The 22,955-nt window shown below is 44.1% G+C and overlaps 1 protein-coding gene across 5 annotated transcripts in view; it reads left to right on the top strand.

The window, feature by feature from the left end:
• LOC129866598 (pleckstrin homology domain-containing family A member 5-like) overlaps positions 1-22,955 on the top strand; it is a 112,686-nt gene that overhangs the window by 53,203 nt on the left and 36,528 nt on the right. For 3 of the 5 annotated variants that reach the window (XM_055939354.1, XM_055939351.1, XM_055939353.1), the window contains exons 5-9: positions 2,527-2,627; positions 4,279-4,394; positions 16,224-16,596; positions 19,344-19,555; positions 22,641-22,913. In XM_055939354.1, coding sequence (XP_055795329.1) covers positions 2,527-2,627; positions 4,279-4,394; positions 16,224-16,596; positions 19,344-19,555; positions 22,641-22,913 — 1,075 coding nt within the window. Of the gene's footprint in view, positions 1-2,526; positions 3,859-4,249; positions 4,395-16,223; positions 16,597-19,343; positions 19,556-22,640; positions 22,914-22,955 lie in introns of those variants that run through there. The other 2 variants (XM_055939352.1, XM_055939355.1) reach the window with 2 other exon arrangements.

The raw sequence follows: 22,955 nt of genomic DNA, 5'->3' as shown, positions 1-22,955 counted from the left end.
GGCCTAGATTATGATCAAATAGCCACAGTAGCCTGCTTGGCCACTGTTGAAACTGTAACTTGAAACGGGTACAGCCTCAGTATTCATATTAAACGGGTGCTGGAAGTTGCACGTTCAAGTTTGCGCGATCAGCAGACCTGACATTTGCTCTGTGCCTATTTTCTTTTGATGGAACCTTGCTTTCAAGTCTGGAGATTGCGTTGGCTATTGCAAAATGTTGATTCTGTGGCCAATTAACCATTTCTTTGTGGATTTCGGTGTGTGCTAGGGGTTATTGTCTCGCTGGAAGATCCACTTGTGGCTAAGTTTCCGCCTCCTGGAAGAGGCAGCCAAGTTTTTAAAAATGTCCTGGTACTCGGTAAAGTTAATGATGCCGTTGACCTTAAACAAGGGTCCCAAGACCAGTGGAAGCTGGTCCACAACCATATTTTACAGTAGGTATAGGTATCTTTTTAGCCTGACGACTCACACTAAATTCTTCCGCTGCCCTGTTGTTCGCTACATACATTAGTCTGAGACTGTGGTTTGTGGTGACTAGGGGCATTGTACAAAAGTCATAAGGGATTTGATTGTCTCTAACCAATCAGTATCAAAGCCAATGACAAGTTTTCAAACCGCCGCTTTACCCATCGGTTTCTGGACCAATCAATCAGCCCCGAATGCGTTCGCATCCGGTGACTCATTGATCCAGACTCGTTGCGCAGGAGAAACTAACGTCCATGGGCGTGGCGTTTGGCCGGTGCAAGGCGTCTGGGTAGCCAGGCAAGTTATTCATTCTTATTTTTTTTACATTTTTTTTTTTACATTTAAGTAATTTAGCAGACGCTCTTATCCAGAGCGACTTACAAATTGGAAAGTTCATACATATTTATCCTGGTCCCCCCGTGGGAATTGAACCCTGGTCCCCCCGTGGGAATTGAACCCACAACCCTGGCGTTGCAAGCGCCATGCTCTACCAACTGAGCCACACAGGACCACGTTATTTTGATGCCAAACCCACCACTGGTGTGCAGTGGTGGACAAAGTAACCAATTGTCATACTTGAGTTGAAGTAAAGATAACTTAATAGAAAATGACTCAAGTCACCCAGTAAAATACTATTTCAGTAAAAGTCTAAGTATTTGGTTTTAAATATACTTAAGTATCAAAGGTAAATGTAATTTCTAAAATATACTTTAGTATTCAAAGTAAAAGTATGAATAATAAAAAAAAAATCCTTATATTAAGCAAACCAGACAGCACCATTTTCTTGTTTTTATTTATTTACGGCTAGCTAGGGGCACGCTCCAACACACTTTAATGCTCCAATAATTTACAAAATAAGGATTTGCGTTTAGTGAGTCCGCCAGATCAGAGGCAGTAGAGATGACCAGGGATGTCCTCTTGATAAGTGTGTGAATTGGACCATTTTTTGTCCTGCTAAGCAATCGAAATGTAACGAGTAATTTTGGGTGTCAAGGAAAATGTTTGGAGTAAAAAGTACATTATTTTCTTTAGGAATTTAGTGAACTAAAGTAAAAGTTGTCAAAAATATAAATAATAAATTCAAAAACGACTTAAGTACTAGTAGTACTTTTAAGTATTTTTTCTTAAGTACTTTAAGTGGCCAATATCATACAACAAATGTCAACTGCTGGACTTTGCTAAACGGCATTGGCACTTGGATTGAAACTGGTGCTTTGGTCAGACGACCAAATAGAGCGGTTTCATTGCTAGCTTGGGGGCAGCAGTGAGTGGTAGAGTAAGAGAGAAACGGAAACAGTTTTATTACAAACCAGTGATTCCACAGGAAAATGGTAAGTGATACATCAAACACACAGAGCCCTTTGAACAGCAGGTATAGCTTACATATAGTATGGCTGCATCTGAAATGGCACCCTATATGGTGAAATTTGGGACGCAGCCATAGTCTAGGTCAGGGATGGGCATCTCCAGTCCTCCGGGGCCAGATTGGTCTCACACTTTTCCCCCAGTTAGTGTGAAATCTCATTTACTGCACTTTACTGCCTTATGGAGGGAGGGAGGGAGGGAGGGTGAGAGGGAGGCTGGGAGTGAGAGAAGGATGGAGAACAAAACAGGCTGGAGGACACAGATCGATCCTGGAGCCAGGCCTCCCAGTCAGAGCCCCAGGACAAACGGTTTCCATCCACTTCCTACCACAGAGAGCACACACACACACACGCTTCGCAGTACACACGCAGACACGTGCGCGCACACACACACACACACACACACTTCCACCCAGTATGGTCTCTCAGCTGGATGTAATACGGCTTAGCGAAAGGTTCTCTCTCTGCTGGAGTTTAATCAATGGATATATGCTAATCTCTTTCCCTGCCTGTCATTTAAATCACTGGGTAACCTCCTTAATATGATTTTCTATAATTATCCTGGTGAGGAAGAGGGATTTGTTTCACAGCAGCAATAACTGCATGGACAAACTTCTGAAGAAGATACAATAAGGATCTATCCTACAGATGAAATACAACTCATCTTTGTTTCCTCTTTGTTTTTTGTTTCCTTCAGATGAGAAAGAGGAGGGTATCCTCGGCAGCATCCTCCTGCCTAGCTTTCGCATATCTATGCTGTCTGTCGACGACCACATCAACAGGAAATATGCCTTCAAGGTCAGTACTTGTTTTCATTCTGTTGTCAAATTGTCGTTTGGCCACAGTGGTTGATTCTTTCTATTTGGCGTCTGAGATTCCAGAGTTAAGGGGAAACGAGTGAGAGATTCATTAGGTGAACAATTCAAGTTTGTTTGATATATAAAAAAAAGAAACGTGAACAAGAAGAAAAGAGTGAGTTTAGTCAAGGATTAAGAGGGAAGAGAAAATGCTGTTTTTTTCTGGCGTGTGCTGCCACTACTAAGCATTGTTAGTAAGCTAAGTTTAGTCTTGGTCAAAGAGAGGAAAAATAAGGCTGTTTTATCTGGCATCTGCTGCTACTGCTATAGAGTATTGGTAGTAAGCAGCAGGAGCCGCCTTCAGCTCTAGAGCCTCAGAGTCCAGTGGCAGCCAGTCCTATTTAATTTTATGGCATCTCTCTCAGTGCTGTGGCTTTGGAAAGGAACCCGACCAGAGAGAAAGCCACAGCACCGAGAGAGAGACGAGGGTTCGGCTAAGCCCTGCCAAACAGCACAGCCACACAGACGCCCAGGAGTCTTCCCAAGTTCTCTCTAACCAACCACACACATACTCAGTTTCCATCTCCTCAGAGAGAGAAGGATGGAGGAAGGGAAATGAAGGGGGAGGAGGAGCTGTGCATGACCCCTGTAGTTCTTAGGAATAATAATAATAATGGCAATATTTTACATAACTCAAAGGAAATGGAATGACGCTAGGAGTCTTCCCAAGTTCTCTCTAACCAACCACACACATACTCAGTTTCCATCTCCTCAGAGAGAGAAGGATGGAGGGAGACAGATCATGGAGGAAGGGAAATGAAGGGGGAGGAGGAAGAAAACAGAGCTGTGCATGACCCCTGTAGTTCTTAGGAATAATAATAGCAATATTTTACATAACTCAAAGGAAATGGAATGACGCTAACTCAACATTATGCCAATCATTTTAAACTCTCCATATTCCTGTCTCTTGTGGCAAACATGGCAGTTTCATAAGCCCCTTATTTCTCACTGACTGTTGTTACAAATACATTTTTGGATGACACAGGAATTAGTCTTCAGTCCCTGGTCAACAGAATATTGGTATTACTCAGTGTGTTCTTGTCTTGTCTGTCTTTCTCTCTCTGCTGTCTCCTTCGTCCGTGCACACACTAACAATGCCTTTGTTTGTCTACTGCGAGCGGATCTTGAGTGAGGGGAATCAGCAGCCTGTTTACCAGTCCAAGTGTTGCATGGTGAGTCCTGATTCCGTAATGTAGTGGTATACAAATCCGATGAGTCATGGGTTTAGATGGCTTTGGCCTACATGGTGGTGTGGATTTTATTATATCAGGATAAAATGATGTCAGAATGATATTATGTCCTACATATACTTTCTATGCGTCCTAAAAAAAACATTCACACCAGCAGGAAGAATTTAACTAGTCAATGATGCTGTGAACAAATGAACTGAGATTGGTTATGTCCATCATTGATAAGGGATGATGCTGCTGTAGCAAACTATTCTGACTGACTGTTCACATGTACAGTGTTAGCTTTAGAACTCAAATAAAGCCAGGGTAAACGAGACCACATCCCAGTTGACTCAACTAACCCGCTTCTTGCCCTTTCTCTCTTCCCTTCCAGGTCTCTTCTCTTCGACTCTGATCCGGCAGGCGACACATCCCAACATGCGCACGTACTACTTTTGCACAGACGCAGCCAAAGACATGGAGTCGTGGATGAAGGTGATGACAGACGCTGCCCTGGTGCACTCAGAGCCTATCAAGAGGTTTGTACTCAATCAATCAATAAGTGACACTTCGTTTCCCATTCGGTCGAGATGTCAGTGCTGAGTAGTAACAATACAGAGATCCTATTTCCCATTCAGTCGAGCTGTGAGGCTCAGTCTATACTGGACTATTGTCTTAGTCAATTTAGCTACTGAACTTGGAGGAATAGTTTCATTGGATCTCAGACAGTGTTTGAACGGTGGTAACCTCCTAGATAGAAATATTAAGGAGCTGTTCTGTTTTACTGTTATTTGAGCTCTCTGAATTGCTTTCCTCAGCATGTAGTTGATTAGGGAAGAGTCTCATCCACCTCAACATATTCCAGTCCTCTAGAGTGAGACTGAGTGATACAGAAAACGCGGGCTCTTCACTACTGTTGCATAACCTGGCTATTGTCAGAGGATAGGGGTGTGTGTGTGTGTCCTGGATGCACAATGCAGGTGTAGCGTGAAGGACGTATGAGCTACAGTACAAACTGTACTGACTGACTGACTGACTGACTCTGTGTGTGTGTGTGTGTGTGTGTGTGTGTGTGTGTGTGTGTGTGTGTGTGTGTGTGTGTGTGTGTGTGTGTGTGTGTGTGTGTGTGTGTGTGTGTGTGTGTGTGTGTGTGTGTGTGTGTGTGTGTGTGTGTGTGTGTGTGTGTGTTTGATAGAGGCGTCATGTGAAGGGATTATGGGGACTTAGAGTGAAATAACAGTCACCTGGCAACCTTCCTCAACAACGCTTCCTCCTCTCTACACGGCAGAACAGCGTGTGTGTGTGTGTCATCTACCTGGCAGAGTGAAGAAGAGGCCTAAACGGTGAAGTGATTTTTAATTAAATGAAGTGATGTGATTTTGTCTCTGGCTGCAGTCCTCAGGGAGATACGATAGCTAATTGAGCAGGTGACACCGGAACAACTCTGCTGCCAAATCAAAATAAAATCGAAATAAAATTGTTTTGGTTGCATACACATATTTTGCAGATGTTATCGCGGGTGTAGCGAAATGCTTATGTTCCTACCTCCAACAGTGCAGCAATTCTTAACAATACAAAACAATACACTCAAATCCCCAAAATAAAAAGAAGGAATTAAAGAATATAGAAATATTAGAACGATCAATGTCAGAGTCCGGAATATACAGTGCAGACTTTTTCAACATTTTGTTACATTACAGCCTTATTCTAAAATGTATTAAATCGTTTTTCCCCCTAATTAATCTACACACAAACCCCATCGTGACAGCGAAAACAGGTTTTTATAAATTTTTGCAAATTATTACTAATAAACACCTTACTACTAAGTACTAAGAAACACCTTATTTACATAAGTATTCAGAACTTTTGCTTTGAGACTCGAAATTGAGCTCAGGTGCGTCCTGTTTCCATTGATCATCCTTTAGATGTTTCTACAAGTCCAGCTGTGGTAAAATCAATTGATTGGCCATGATTTGGAAAGGTACAAACCTGTCTATATAAGGTCACACAGCTGACAGTGCATGTCAGAGCAAAAACCAAGCCATCAGGTTCTACAGCTGCACCACAGAGGGTAGTGCGTACGGCCCTGTACATCACTGGGGCCAAGCTTCCCGCTATCCAGGACCTCTATACCAGGAGGTGTCAGAGGAAGGCCCTAAAAATTGCCAAAGACTCCAGCCACCCTAGTCATAGACTGTTCTCTCTGCTGCCACACGGAAAGCGGTACTGGAGCACCAAGTCTAGGTCCAAGGCTTCTTAACAACTACTACCCCCAAGACATAAGACTCCCGAATAGCTAATCAAAGGGCTACCCAGACCCCTCTTTTACGCTGCTGCTACTCTCCGTTTATTATCTATGCATAGTCACTTTATTAACTCTACCCACATGTACATATTACCTCAATTACCTCAACTAACCGGTGCCCCCGCACCTTGACTCTGTACCGGTTCCCCCTGTATATAGCCACGCTATTGTTATTTTACTACTGCTGTTTAATTATTTGTTACATTTATTTAACATTTTTAAACTCACCTTTTGACACTCACAACCGCAGACCACGTGTAACCACGCCAGCCCAGGACCTCCACATCTGACTTCTTCACCAGCGGGATCATCTGAGACCAGCCACTCAGACAACGGATGAAACTGTGGGTTTGCACAATTGTAGAATTTCTACACAAATACTCAGAAAACGTCTCAGTAAAGCATTGCTTGTCGTTTTCACCATGGTCTTGACCTGACTGCAGTTCGGCGTCGCAGCCAACTTCAGTGGGCAAAGGCTCACCTTCGATGGCCACTGGTACGCTGGAGAAGTGTGCTCTTTACGGATTAATCCTGGTTTCAACTCTACCAGGCAGAGGGCAGATAGGGTGTATGGCATCGTGTGGCAAGCAGTTTGCTGATGTCAACGTTGTGAACAGAATGCCCCATGGCGGTGGTTGGGTTATGGTATGGGCAGGCATAAGCTACGGACAATGAACACAATTTGAATTTATCGATGGCAATCGTCCTCTGCCATCACCTCATGCTTCAGCATGATAATGCACAGCCGTCGCAAGGATCTGTACACAATTCCTGAAAGCTGAAAATGTCCCTGTTCTTCCATGGCCTGAATACTCACCAGACATGTCACCCATTGAGTATGTTTGGGATGCTCTGGATAGATGTATACGACAATGTGTTCCAATGCCTGCCAATATCCAGCAACTTCGCACCAATCTTCGCCATTGAAGAGGGACAATGTTCCACAGGTGACGATCAACATCCTGAAGAAGTCTATGCAAAGGAGATGTGTCGCGCTGCATGAATCAAATGGTGTTTTCTGATGGTGTGATGGTGTTTTCTCTGACCATCAGATACATATCAGTATACCCGCTCATGTGAAATCCATAGATTAGACCCTAATTTATTAAATTAAATTTAAATTGGCTGATTTCCTTATGTCAAATTGTATTAGTAACATGCCAAATACAACATTTCTGTCACGCCCTGACCTTAGAGAGCCTTTTTATGTCTCTATTTGGTTTGGTCAGGGTGTGATTTGGGGTGGGCATTCTATGTTTTTGTTTTCTATGATTTTGTATTTCTATGTTTTGGCCGGGTATGGTTCTCAATCAGGGACAGCTGTCTATCGTTGTCTCTGATTGGGAACCATACTTAGGTATCCCTTTTCCCTTCTTTCAGTGTGGGAACTTTGTTTATGGCACATAGCCCTTATTCTTCACGGTTGTTTTGTATTGTTTATTGTTTTTGTCGGCTTTATTTCTAAATAAAAGGAATATGTACGCTCACCACACTGCGCTTTGGTCTCCTCCTTTTGACGGCCGTGACAATTTCACCTTACAGTGAAATGCTTACTTACGAGCCCCTAACCGACAATGCAGTTTCAAAAAAAAATTTGGAAAAGAAAAAAAGATAAAAGTAACAAGTAATTAAAGAGCAGAAGTAAAATAACAATATCGAGGCCATATTCAGGAGGGTACCGATACAGAGTCAATGTGCGGGGGCACCGGTTAGTTGAGGTAGTATGTGCATGTAGGTAGAGTTATTAAAGTTACTATGCATAGATGACAACAGAGAGTAGCAGTGGTGTAAAGAGAGGGGGGGGGGGCAATGCAAATAGTCTAGGTATTCATTTGACTAGATGTTCAGGAGTCTCATAGCTTGGGGGGTAGAAGCTGTTTAGAAGCCTCTTGGACCTAGACTTGGCGCTCCGATACCGCTTGCCGTACAATAGCAGGGAGAACAGTCTATGACAAGGGTGGCTGAAGTCTTTGACAATTTTTAGGGCCTTCCTCTGACACTGCCTGGTATAGAGGTCCTGGATGGCAAGAAGCTTTGCCCCAGTTATGTACTGGGCCGTTCGCACTACCCTCGGTATTGCCTTGCGGTCGGAGGCCGAGCAGTTGCCATACCAGGCAGTGATGCAAACAGTCAGGATGCTCTAGATGGCACAGCTGTTGAACCTTTTGAGGATTTGAGGATCTGAGGACCCATGCTAAATCTTTTCAGTCTCCTGAGAGGGAATAGGTTTTGTCGTGCCCTCTTCACGACTGTCTTGGTGTGCTTGGACCATGTTAGGTTGTTGGTGATGTGAACACCAAGGAACTTGAAGCTCTCAACCTGCTCTACTGCAGCCCCATCGATGAAAATGGGGGCGTGCTCGGTCCTCTTTTTCCTGTAGTCCACAATCATCTCCTTTGTTTTGATCACGTTGAGGGAGAGGTTGTTGTCCTGGTACCACACTGCCAGTTCTCTGACCTTCTCCCTATAGGCTGTCTCATCGTTGTCTGTGATCAGGCCTACCACTGTTGTGTCATCAGCAAACCTAATGATAGTGTTGGAGTCGTGCCTGACCGTGCAGTCATGAGTGAACAGGGAGTACATGATGTTAAGTTCATGTTTTAAGTATCCCTATATTTCTGTTATTACGAGGCTATCACTCAGTCAAGAGTGCGCATGCGCAGGAAGTCTTGGGGTTGTTGGACCTAGCCTGGAGTGTAATGGCTACCTTGTAGTGTGTTCATATAGTAGAGTAACCTTTGTTAAACTGGAACCTTGTCGTTGTGTCATTTCGAGGTAACATTGGTAGCAGAAGATGGCTTCTAACTACAACGTGCCACCTCGCTTCGACGAGAAGAGGTCGTACGAAAGTTGGAAAAATGAACTGGGAATCTGGATACGCGTTACTAATCTGGAGGCGAAAAAGCAAGCACTTGCGGTGGTATTATCGCTCGAGGGAAGAGCGAGAGATACAGCACTGGAAATATCCGTTGAGGATTTGAACAAGGATAACGGTATGGGAACTTTGATCACAGCACTGGATTCTGTATTTCTCAAAGAAGAGAACAACCAGTGACTCTTGAACTTACTACCTCAGGCCACTATTGTGTAAACATTTTAGACAAAGACATCACACAGAGTCCATGCAAAAATGAGATTCTGACTGACACAGAGCACATGAAGATTCTGACAGTCACAGAGAACATGAGCACTAAAGAAAAACACAAAGTATTGTTAAAGCTTTACAAACAGTTTGGACATGATACAGTTAACAGACTTCAGAAGTTACTCAGCAGTTCAGGGAATAATGATGATGAGAAGTACGAAACTGGAAACAAAGTGTACTACAAACAAGTTGACTGTCAAGAGTGGAAAGGACCGGGAGTAGTCATTGGTCAAGATGGTGTGGTGATATTTGTGAGGCACGGAGGCATGATTGTCAGGGTGCATCACTCAAGATTGCGGAAAGTAAATGATCAACAAGATAGAGGGGCTGTTGCTGAGAATCAGTCTCCTAATGAAAATGACAAAAAGGACACAGTAACAGACACAAACCTACCAGATGTCGCATCCGATGATATGGACACCGAAACTAACACAGGAAATGGAGCAGAGACCTTCAACCATGCCACAGGTAATACTGTTGAGCGTTCAAATGAGGAAAACATTCAACAGCCACATGTGTTAAGAGAACATGGTTGTTCCAATCTGAAAACTGGACAAACTGTTAAATACACGGACAGAGAATGTGGTATTCCACATACAGCAACCGTCATTGGACGAGCAGGAAAAGCAAAACACAAGAACTGGTACAACTTGCAGTACTCTGAACCAGCTACACTTTCTGGTACAACAGGGTCAGCTGACCTGCCACTTGTAGATAATATCAGAATTGAACCAATGGAAAATCGAGAAAAACAGAATGACATTCAAAATGATGATGTACTTGAAACAAAGGGCGTGTCATTTGACTCAGCTAAGCTAGATGAGCTCAGTAATTGGAGGAAAAATGGAGTGTTTGAGGAAGTCAAAGACATTGGCCAAAAGTGTGTCTCAACAAGGTGGGTGTGTACCCTTAAAGAATCCTTAACTGGAATAGTGCCCAAAGCACGTCTAGTGGCTAGAGGTTTTGAGGAGCTGGCTGCTAAAGAACTCCCAAAAGACTCACCGACATGCGCCTCAGAGTCACTCAGATTGCTGATGTCAGTGATCTGCCAGAAAAAAATGGAAACTTAATTCCATAGACATCAAATCTGGATTTTTGCAGGGAACAGAGCTGTCAAGGGACATTCACATCCGACCTCCGCCCGAAGCTAAAAGTGAAGGAACACTGTGGAAAATAAAAAAGTGTGTGTATGGACTGGCAGATGGATCACTCTACTGGTACAACAAAGTCAAGGCAGCAATGCTGAATACAGGTGGAAAAATGTCACAAGTGGATCCTGCAGTCTTCTATTGGCTTGATCAAGACTGCAATGTGACTGGAGTACTTGCCTGTCATGTTGATGACTTTATCTGGGGTGGCTCACAGACCTTTGCTTCAACTGTGATTCCACACCTCAAAGCTGTTTTCTAGGTTGGCCGTGAGGAGTATGATCATTTTTGTTATGTTGGCATAGAGTTTATTACAGTTGATGGAAAAATACTGATGCAACAGGAGAGCTATATCAAGAATCTTCAACCCATCCACATGGATTCTTCAAGAGCCGTACAAAGGAATTCCCCTCTGTGGAATTGAAGCTGGTCAATTGAGGTCAAAGATGGGACAAATTTTATGGGCTGCGAGACAGAGTAGACCTGGTTTGATGGTTGCAACTTGGAATCTAACACAAAACACGCCACTGTACAAACCATTCATGAGGCAAACAAAGTTGTTCGTAAACTGAAATCACAAGTGACTTTAAAGTTTCAGCATGTTGGAAAAGATGACTCTTTGAAACTAGTTGTCTTCCGTGATGCTTCGCTAGGTTATCACTGGTGGGACAAAACGGCACTTCCTACCTGTAGTTTGTGTCACTGACAACTACTCATTAGTTGATGCTGTGAAGTCAACCAAGTCTGTCACAGAGAAAAGACTTTGAGATTAGCAGCATCAAGGAACTTATTCAAGCACAGAGAATCCAGCGGATTCTGTGGTCGACCACAAAGGAACAGCTTGCTGACTGTCTGACTAAAAAAGAAGCATCCGGTCTTGTGCTCCTACAGGCTCTCGCTCCTACAGGCTCTCAGTAATGGAAAGTGGCAGCTTGAGTAATACAAATAAGAACTGTCACACAACCCATTTGTAATGGGGATCTTGAATAATACTTGGACATTTAACTATGTTGTTGATGTTTTATTTGTCTTTAAAGAAAAGGGGGAGATTGTTAAGTTCATGTTTTAAATATCCCTATATTTCTGTTATTACGGGGCTATCACTCAGTCAAGAGTGCGCATGCGCAGGAAGTCTTGTGGTTGTTGGACCTAGCCTGGAGTGTAATGGCTACCTTGTAATGTGTTCATATAGTAGAGTAAACTTTGTTCAACTGGAACCTCGTCGTTGTGTGATTTCGAGTTAACACATGAGGGGACTGAGCAAACACCCCTGAGGGGCCCCTGTGTTGAGAATCAGCGTGGTGGATGTTTTGTTACCTACCCTTACTACTTGGGGGCGGCCCGTCAGGAAGTCCAGGATCCAGTTGTAGAGGGAGGTGTTTAGGCCCAGGGTCCTTAGCTTATTGATGAGCTATGGGGGCTATATGGTGTTGAATGCATGAGTTATAGTCAGTGAATAGCAGTCTCACTTAGGTGTTCCTTTTGTCCAAGTGGGAAAGGGCAGTGTGGAGTGCAATAGAGATTGCATCCTCTGTGGATCTTTTGGGGTGGTATGCAAATTGGAGTGGGTCTAGGGTTTCTGGGATGATGGTGTTGATGTGAGCCATGACCAGCCTTTCAAAGCACTTCATGGCTACAGACGTGAGTGCTTCGGGTCGGGAGTCATTTAAGCAGGTTACCTTTGTGTTCTTGGGCACAGGGACTATGGTGGTCTGCTTGAAACATGTTGGTATTACAGACTCGGACAGGGAGAGGTTGAAAATGTCAGTGAAGAGACTTTCCAGTTGGTCAGCTCATGCTTGCAGTACACGTCCTGGTAATCCATCTGGCCCTGCGGACTTGTGAAGGTTGACCTGTTCAAAGGCCTTAATCGACTTCGGCTACGGAGAGCCTGATCACACAGTCTTCCAGAACAGCTGGTAATCTCATGCATGTTTCAATGTTATTTGCCTCGAAGCGAGCATAGAAGCACTTTAGCTCATCTGGGAGGCGTGTGTCACTGGGCAGCTCTCGGCTGTGCTTCCCTTTGTAGTCTGTAATGGTTTGCAAGCCCTGCGACATCCGACGAGCGTCGGATCCGGTGTAGTAAGATTCAATCTTAGTCCTGTATTGATGCTTTACCTGTTTGAAAGTTCGTCGGAGGGCATTGCGGGATTTCTTATAAGCTTCCGGGTTAGAGTCCCACTCCTTGAAAGTGGCAGATCTAGTCTTTAGCTTAGTGTGGATGCTGCCTGTAAACCTTATCGATGCACTTATTGATGAAGCCAATGACTGATGTGGTGTACTCCTCAATGCCATCGGAGGAATCCCGGAACATATTCCAGTCTGTGCTAGCAAAACAGTCCTGTAGCTTAGCATCTGCTTCATCTGACCACTTTTGTATTGATCTAGTCACTGGTGCTTCCTGCTTAAATTTTGAATTGTAAGCAGGAATCAGGAGGATAGAATTATGGTCAGATTTGCCAAATGGAGGGCGAGGGAGAGCTTTGTATGCGTCTCTGTGTGTGGAGTATAGGTGGTCCAGAGTTCTTTTTCCTCTGGTTGGCATTTAACATGCTGATAGAAATTTGGTAAAACAGATTTAAGTTTCCCTGCATTAACATCCTCGGCTACTAGGAGCGCCGTCTCTGGGTAAGCGTTTTCTTGTTTGCCTATGGCAGAACAGCTACGAAGAATACAGATGAAAACTCTCTCGGTAGGTAGTGTGGTCTACAACTTATCATGAGATATTCTACCTCAGGCGAGCAATAGCTCGAGACTTCCTTAGATATTGTGCACCAGCTGTTATTTACAAAAATACATAGACCACTGCCCCTAGTCTTACCAGACGCCGCTGTTCTACCCTGCCAGTACATCGTATAACTAGCCAGCTGTATGTTGATAATGTCGTCGTTCAGCCACGACTCTGTGAAGCATAAGATTTTACAGTTTTTAATGTCCCGTTGGTAGTTTAATCTTCCGTGTAACTCGACGATTTTATTCTCCAAAGATTGCACGTTTGCTAGAAGAATGGAGGGAAGTGGGGGTTTATTCTACGAATTCTTAGAAGGCAGCCCACTCTTCGGCCACTCTTTCTCCGCCGCCTCTTCATGCAGATCACAGGGTTCGGGGCCTGTTCCCGAGGAAGCTGTATAACCTTCGTGTCGGGCTCGTCAGATTCGTGTAAGGAAAAAAAGGATTCTGCTAGTCCGTGGTGATTAATCGCAGTCATGATGTCTATAAATTATTTTCGGTCATAATAGACAGTTGGGGAAACATTATGTACAAAATACGTTTAAAAAAACGTTTTTACAACGCAGATAAACAAACAAAAAAACACAATACGTCTGCCTTCCTCCTGCGCCAACAATACTTCAACATTGTTGCATGTCGCGTTTATGTTTTTCTTCAGTTTACACAGGGCATCAGTCTATAAAGTGCAGGGTTGAGTACCAGGTGGAAGCCGGCTAGTAACAGTGAGTAAAGTTCAGGTCAGGATACTGGGCGGAGGCTAGCTAGTGGTGACTCTTTTACAGTCTGATGGTCTGGATATAGAAGCTGTTTTTCAGTCTCTCGGACCCAGCTTTGATGCAGCTGTACTGTCACCACCTTCTAGGTACTGGGGTGAACAGGCCATGGCTTGGGTGGTTGAGGTCCTTCCTGTGACACCAGGTGCTGTCAATGTCCTGGAGGGCAGGCAGTGTGCCCCTGTTAATGCGTTGGGCTCTGGAGAGCCCTGCGATTGTGGATGGTGCAGTTGCCATACTAAGCGGTGATACAGCCCGAAAGGATGTTCTTAAGGGTTCATCTGTAGAAGTTTGTGAGGGTCTTACGGGCCAAAACACATGTTTTCAGCCTCCTGAGATTTGAAGAGGCGCTGTTTTGCTTTCTTCACCACACTGTCTGTGTGGATGGATGGACTATTTTAGGTTGTCAGTGATGTGCATGCCTAGGAACTTGAAGCTTTTCACCCTCTTCACTGCAGCCCTGTCGATGTGGATGGGGTTGTGCTTCCTCTGCTGTCTCCTGAAGTCCACGATCAGCTCCTTCGTTTTGTTGACGTTGAGGGAGAGGCTATTTTCCGGGCACCACTCTGCCAGGGCCCTAACCTTCCCCCTGTAGGGACTGGTGCAAAGGGCACCATCTCCTATACTGCTTTTGCCCTTTTCCTTACCTTCTCTTACTCTTAAAACCCGGTGGTACAGTCTTAAAATCTGCCTCTTGTAATTTGACCAAAACGTCCCAATATGTTGCTTTATTTTGGAACGCATAATAACCTTTACTCTATTTGTACCCATTGTACCTCTACTCTAGGTGTTTGAGCATAAAACCTTTCATACATTCATAAAACCACCAAAAAAGTAAACAGCCTTAAATACAAAAATAAAACTACCTCGCAGCCTTTCTTCCAGCTAAATATACTCCTGATCAGCCAGTCAGTGGTGTGTAATGCAGCAGAAACATGCCTGATGAGGTCATGCAGACAAGGTTTTCATAGGGCCCTATGTGACTTCCATAATCCTGAAAGAGACACAGACAGGCAGAGGGCAGGGAAACACATTATGTTGCTGGCTACTGCCATTAAATGCCAACAGACTGAGTTTGGAAACTGGGACGGCTGTCAAACAGATTGGTCTCTCTTACTTTTCTTTCTATCTCTTTTTCTCTGTGTCTCTATCGCACTCTCTATCTCTCTCACCCTCTTCTCACTTTTCTCTCTCTCTCTCTCTCTCTCTCTCTCTCTCTCTCTTAACACTGAGATTCCCACACTGTGTCTTCCTGGTGGATTGCCTTTGTTGATGTGACCTTCAGCTCATACAAGGCAAAGGACCAATGGTATCCATTACCTTGAGAGAGCCAAGGCACCAACCTGTTTAACAGATATGTGTGCGCGCCTGCATGTGTATGTGTGGAACTCATATGGAACTGCGTGAGTGTGTGACCCCAGAGAGGTCAGGGAGGGGTTGCCAGCAGGTCTGAATGAGCGGCAGAACCTTCCGGGCCTGTCAGTCTGGACTGGAGTCAGAGCCAATAGTTTATAGGCCTTCTCTGGTTTCCTCTCTCTCAGCACTGGGCTGGCAGCTGCAGGATCTATTGTAGCTTAGCCCCTCATAGGATCACTTTCCCTTTGTCCCAGAGCTGCAGCAATATCAGTATAAAGCATGGCTGAGTGTCAGAGATGGATCCGGGTTCAAATTAGTTTTGAAATATTTCAAATCCTTTGAGTGTTTGCTTTTGTCTGCAATGCCAGTTGGGTGGAATTTGCACTTCTGTGACTATTCTATTGGTTCCATTGTGCCAGGCAAGCTCAATCCATTCCAGATAAAGTACCAGTATTTGAAAACATAAAAAATATTATTTGAACCAAAGTCTGTCTCAGAGCTGCTGCCCACATATTTTAAGGTATGGCTGAGTGTCAGAGAGAAAGGTTCTATTATGATATATTCTGACTGGATAAAGGACACAATCATTGCATCTGTGGATACGCTGACATCGGTTTCCAGAGTTTCCCCAGTGCCTTATATAAGGCTTTGCTTGGCTGATTTAGTTATTGGTCTCTATGTGGGGTGTTGCTCCCTTCTCTCTCTCACTCTCCTGTGCAACGGTATCTTGATTGTATCTTGTATCTTGGATCATTGACTTTGCTCTCCTGTTATTCTTTCTCATTCCTCCCTCTCTCCATACCCCTCTCTCCTCATCTTCCTCCTCCTCCCATTCTATCCCATCCTCCTCCCATCCTCTCTCCCATCTTCCTCCTCCCATCCTCTCTCCCTCTTTCCATCTCTCCAAGCAGGTTACTAAAAGTAGAACAGTGCCGTCCTCAGGACTTCAGTAACCACATTACCCAGAACCACCGACCAGTCCTAACCCGACCAGTGATCCAGAACAACGAGCGGAACCAAGCTGAGGCTGAGCGGGAACGGGAACTTTACACCGTTGCCGCCATAACCACGGTAACCTCCACCGAGGAGAAGGGGAACAGGAAGCAGTGTGACGCGGAGCGCTACGGTTTCCAGAAAGAAGGGGCAGAGAGAGACCGTCCGCTTACTAAGATCAACAGCATCAAACTACAGCCGGACCAGGCAGCAGCTGTTGCTGCGAACATCCGAGATGGATCCCCACGACAGCCAGACACACCAGACGGGCTCGACAGATACCCACAGGTGAACACAAGATATACAAATGGACATAAGAACCAGTGGTGAAAAAAGTACTTGAGTAAAAGTAAAGATACCTTAATAGAAAATTACTCAAGTAAAAGTGACTCACACAGTAAATTAGTACTTGAGTAAAAGTCTAAAAGGTCTAAATATACTTAGGTATTAAAAGTAAAAGTATGAATAATTTAAAATTCCTTATATTAAGCAAACCAGACTGCACAATAAAAAAAAAAAAAATGTTTTATGGATAGCCAGGGGCACACTCCAACAGTCAGACATAATTTATAAACGATGCATTTGTGTTTAGTGAGTCCGCCAGATCAGAGGCAGTAAGGATGACAAGGGAGGTTCTGTTGATAAAGGTATGAATTGGACCATTTTCTGTCCCACTAAGCATTCAAAATGTAATGAGTACTTTTGGGTGTCAGGGAAAATGTAAGGAGTGAAAAGTTGTATATACAAAAGTTTGTGGACCCCCCTTCAAATTAGTAGATTTGGCTATTTCAGCCAGACCCGTTGCTGACAGGTGTATAAAATCGAGCAAACGGCCAGGCAATCTCTATAGACAGACATTGGCAGTAGAATGGCCTTACTGAAGAGCTCAGAGACTTTCAACTTGGCACCGTCATAGGATGCCACCTTTCCAACAAGTCAGTTTGTTAAATTTCTGCCATGCTAGAGCTTCCCCGGTCAACTGTAAGTGCTGGTATTGTGAAGTGGAGCTGGTATTGTGAAGTGGAAACGTCTAGAAGCTCAACGACTCAGCCGCGATGAACGGGACCGCAGAGTGCTGAAGAACATAAGCACGTAAACATCGTCTGTCCTCGGTTGCAACACTCACTACCGAGTTCCAAACTGCCTCGGGAACCAACGTTAGCACAATAACTGTTTATCAGGAGCTTTATACTCTGAAGGATCCGCCCCTTTTTTCCCTTTAAGGATATGCATATTATTGGTACCAGTTGAAAGGAAACACTTTGAAGTTTGTGGAAATGTGAAAGAAATGTAGGATAATATAACACAATAGATCTGGTAAAAGATAATACAAAGAAAAAACCAAACGTTATTTTTGTACCATCTTTGAAATGCAAGAGAAAGGCCTTAATGTATTATTCCAGCCCAGGTGCAATGTATATTTTGGCCACTAGATGGCAGCGGTGTATGTGCAAAGTTTTAGACTGATGCAATGAACCATTGCATTTCTACTAAAAATGTTGTATCAAGACTGGCCAAATGTGCCTCATTTGTTTGTTATTAAATGGGTTTCCATGGCCGAGCAGCTGCACAAAGGCCTAAGTTCACCATGCGCAATGCCATGCGTCGGCTTGAGTGGTGTAAAGCTCGCCGCCATTGGACTCTGGAGCAGTGGAAACGCGTTCTCTGAAGTGATGAGTCACACTTCACCATCTGGCAGTCTGACTGCCGAATCTGGGTTTGGCGGTTGCCAGGAGAACGATACCTGCCCCAATGCATAGAGCCAACTGTAAAGTTTGGTGTAGGATGTATAATGGTCTGGGGCTGTTTATAATGGTTTGGGCTAGGCCCCTTAGTTCCAGTGAATAGAAATCTTAACGCTACAGCATATAATGACATTATAAACGATTCTGTGCTTCCAACTTTGTGGCAGCAGTTTGGGAAAGGCCCTTTCCTGTTTCAGCATGACTATGCCCCCGTGCACAAAGCGAGGTCCATACAGAAATGCTTTGTCGAGATTGGTGTGGAAAAGCTTGACTGGCCTGCACCGAGCCCTTATCTCAACCACATCAAACACCTTTGGGATGAATTGGAACGCCAACTGCGAGCCAGGCCTAATCGCCCAACATCAGTGCCCGACCTCACTAATGCTCGTGGCTGAATGGAAACAAGTCCCCTCAGCAATGTTCCAACATCGAGTGGAAAGCCTTCAAAGAAGAGTGGAGGATGTTATAGCAGCAAAGGAGGAACCAACACCATATTAATGCCCATGATTTTGGAACGAGATGTTTGACGAGCAGGTGTACACATACTTTTGTTTTTTGTGGTGTAGTTCTGCGCTATAGATCGAATCAGAGTTAGATTATTTGTCACATTGTATTTTTTTCATTTGGTCCAGTTGGTTTCGCATTCTCTTTGGTCTTCCAACAACATTCTGGATGAAAACAGTGCAATAGGCGCTCTAACTGCGACGTGCAGGGCCTAGGCTATATTCAGTAGCCTATGTCCCCTGTATAGCCCCTGCCACCCCTAATTATGCACTCATAAAGGCACTGCTACTCACAAAATGTTTCAAAGATATCAAGTTGTGATAATGTGTCATCAAATGCTCACAGTCAAACAATCGATATTACTGCAAGCCTCTCGTTCTTTTCTTGTGTTTGGTCCGGACTGCGTTCACACCTGCAACGATCCTTACCATGGTACAAATGGAGAATGACCGAGACCACTCTTTTTGAGTGAACCACTTTTGGTGCACTTCTGCGTGTGGATAGTGTGTTCACACCAGTCCAAACTAACCGAACTAATGGGGTAAATGCACCAGAGTTTGGTAAAACCGCTCCAAAACTATTTGGTGTGAAGGCCCCCTTAATGATATAAATTCTATTGCTGTTGTTTCCTTTATTGGAATACTCTATTTTACGTAATTTTTATTAGTTGAAACATTGTTCATTGTAAATTGCAGCTGTAGTCTTTTATTGTAAATGTCAACCATTTCGAGGAGAGCTTGTGGTATTTCTACAATGTGAGAATAATCTTTGAACTTCGAACTCTAGGTGAACGGGTCCGGGGACCAGAGCTCAGGGGAGATGATGGCCCACCCCGAACCCCACCAGACTCCCTCCATCCTGGGTAGCATGACTCCTACCCCCCAGTACCCCCAGCAAGAGCCTGAGCCCAGGGCCCTGACCAGGACCAGCTCCATGCAGCAGCTGGAACAGTGGGTCCGCACACAGAGAGTACGCAACCAGGACGACGACACTAGAAGGTGGGTGGGTGGGTATTTTCTTGGTGTCCCAAGATGACATCTCAGAGAACTTGAAATGTTGTATGTATTCCCGGACTGAACAAATAATTCCGGAATAGAAAGTCAATTCAGAAGCCTATACAGTAAAAGACTGCATGAACTGCCTCAGTTCCTTCAGTTCTAGTGCAGTTTTAATTGTTTTTATTACATATTTGTGATCACTACAAGTAGTGTGCAAGACTTGTTTTTCTTAATTTTTTACACATTGTTCACTGACCTCTCTGGTACTTTTTCAGACCCACAAAATAGTGTGACAGCGTCCTCTCTCTAATCCAAACCCTTTTAGAAATGTAAAGCCCTCTGTAGTTTCCTACTTTTTGATTCCAGTCACACTGACCAGACTAGAAGACATACGGCAGGCCTACCATTGATGCCGAATGTATGAGAGTCTGCTCTTGTCTTAAGTGCAGTAGAGGTTATTGTAGGACAGTCAATTGTGTATTGTTCTTTCTGGACTGGAAGAAAAATGGATCAATACAATATTCTTCGTCTTATAGCCTGTATCATCTGACAGCCAAGGAAAGAGAGGGGTGAAAGTGAACTTCTCTTAGTTCTGTTATAAATTCTGAATCATGCAGCAACCCAGCACCAGCATCTAGTGACAGAACGTGTATGTGTGTGTGTGTGTGTGTGCGTGCGTGTGTGTGGCCAGTCAGCAGGGATCCTGTTTCTCTCGCTCATCATTAGCTAGCAACCTTACCAGTGCCTTTAGCACAGTTCACAGTCTGAATAAGCTTTTTATTTTTCCAAAACACTGCAGTTTAAAGCACCTCTTTTTTACAAAACAAGAATGACAATTATTATATCTACTTTCAGTAGACATCCATTATTTTAAGCCACACATATTTGGCATGAACTATGACATCTCCCCGAAACCAAGCAGGCAGCAGCATTTGCAAACTCTACAGTTTGAAGTGCGTATTAAAGTGAGAATAGTCATTCAGCAATATGAGATCATTGCTGGGTGTTTGGATTTCAGTATTGTGTTAAATCTGTTCCTCGAGCCAAACAGAACAGATAGGAACTCATAAATCATTCAAGGTAATGCAGTAAACCACAGAGCTGCAGAGGTAAACAATGACAGTACAGTGGGCAGAGGACGAGAGATGGACTGACTAACCGACTGCTCATCTGGGTAAAGTTTGTGTTCATTAGGCACCAAACGGAATAAAATGGACTGAAACAGGGAGGAATTATCTGGACTCTGGTCTAATAAGACAATAAGACATTTTCAGAGTCAAAATGTTTTGCTACCGTGCCTTACTGAACACAACCCAGGGCTTGCCCGCTTAATTGGGGGGAAGAATGCTCAGCTTGACCCATCCAGCCAGATCCTTCAGAGCATCTCCTCATCTTAATTTGGGCTATGGCCTGATTTCTCCATCTAGACAGCAGCCACTTAATTGTTTGGTCCATCTGAACTCCTACTTCTCCAGCAGTGTGTGTTTGTGTTTGTGTGTGTGTGTGCGTGCGTGCTCTGTTTACCATTACTGGGCATAAATGGTCTCCATGCCTCACCCCACCCTGCTCCACCGCAGCAGTCACACATGATGCTTCATTTCCCCTGAGTTCAGTAGCAGTCTCCAGTCTCTAGTTGCGTTATCCAGCATCTGTAAGTGAGGGTAAAAGCCAGAGCAGCCTATCTTTTTTTTCTGTCTCTGGCTATCTCTCAGTCTCTATCTGCACTGTCTCTGACCTGTGCAAATATTTTTGCTTGGTAGAATAATCGTATTTGTCTTAAGTGTGTTTCTTCTCTTTCCTTTCGAGCATGTCGGTGTGCGCACGTATGCTCACACACTTCACACTTCTCAAACACCACGGTGTGTTTATCATATCTGTTGCACACACACACATGGGTTATGGCAGCTGACAAATGATTCAAATTAACAGTGGCTAATGGTTCGTAGCACAGATGAACTCACCACAAGGTTGGACAAAAAATGTCATCTGGATTTCAGCTTGGAAAATGTGTCGTTAACAGTGTGTGTATGCACTCGCTCCAGGAACAGAGCATCACTGCCGTTAGATGCGTCTCTGACTGTGATGTTGGCAGTCTGTTACTCTGTTAGATTCACACCCCCGGGATAGTGGTGAGAAGTTTTACAATTGAAGCTGCTGGCTGTTAGCTTGTTTATAAAGTTTCATAGATACAGAGTTTGCTAAGGAGAGGAAGTTTCTTCATCCTCTGCATACAGTGCATTCGGAAAGTATTCAGACCCATTGACTTTTTCCACACATTTTGTTACATTACAGCCTTCTTCTAAAATGTATAACATTGTTTTTTTCCCTCATTTAATCTATGTACAATACCACATAATGACAAAGCAAAACAGATTTTTTTTAAATGTTTGCAAATGTATTCAAAGTAAAAAACTGAAATCACATGAACATAAGTATTCAGACCCTTTACTCAGGACTTTCTTGAAGCACCTTTGGCATTTGTATTCGGTCATGTCATGTCATGTTTCCGGTCGCTTTGCCATGATTAAAAGCAGTGGTTCGGGCTTTCAGTTTTGCGCAAATGCTGCCATCAATCCACGGTTTCTGGTTAGGGAAGGTTTTAATAGTCACCGTGGGTACAACATCACTGATGCACTTGCTAATAAACTCGCTGAACAAGTCAGCATATACATCAATGTTGTTGTCTGAGGCTATCTGGAACATATCCCAGTCCACGTGATCAAAACAATCTTGAAGCGTAGAATTCGATTTGTCGGACCAGCGTTGGGGCGGCAGGTAGCCTAGTGGTTAGAGTGTTGGACTAGTAACTGAAAGGTTGCAAGATTGAATCCCAGAGCTGACAAGGTAAAAATCTGTCATTCTGCCACTGAACAAGGCAGTTAACCCACTGTTCATAGGCAGTCATTGAAAATAAGAATTTGTTCTTAACTGACTTGCCTTGTTAAATAAAGGTAAAAAAATAAAAACAGACCTGAGCATGGGCGTTTACTGTTTTAGTTTCTGTCTATAGGCTGGGTCCAACAAAATGGAGTTGTGGTCAGATTTGTCTTGATCACATCTCTGATCCTCCTCTTTCTCTTCTCAGTATCATGTCGTACCAGACCCTGCCTAGGAACATGCCCAGCCACCGGGCACCTCCAGTCATGCCCCACTGCGGGGACCCTGGCTACCGTACCTTACCCAGGAACAGCATGGTGCGGCCGGACAGTATCTCCAGCATGTCCCCTACCATATACGACCAGGCCCTAGGCATGGGGCTGGGCCTGGGGATTTCGCCTGCAGACAAGAGGCGCTCCATGAGGGACGACACCATGTGGCAGCTGTACGAGTGGCAGCAGAGAATGGGCTACACTCCCAGGTAGGCATGAGACTTTAGAAATATAATTTCTAGATTTGGAAT

The sequence above is a fragment of the Salvelinus fontinalis genome, chromosome 12, assembly GCF_029448725.1.
Source record: "Salvelinus fontinalis isolate EN_2023a chromosome 12, ASM2944872v1, whole genome shotgun sequence".
In the NCBI taxonomy this organism is placed as follows: Eukaryota; Metazoa; Chordata; class Actinopteri; order Salmoniformes; family Salmonidae; genus Salvelinus; species Salvelinus fontinalis.
Note: the sequence above shows the minus strand (reverse complement) of the source record. Positions and strands in the feature narration are given on the sequence as shown.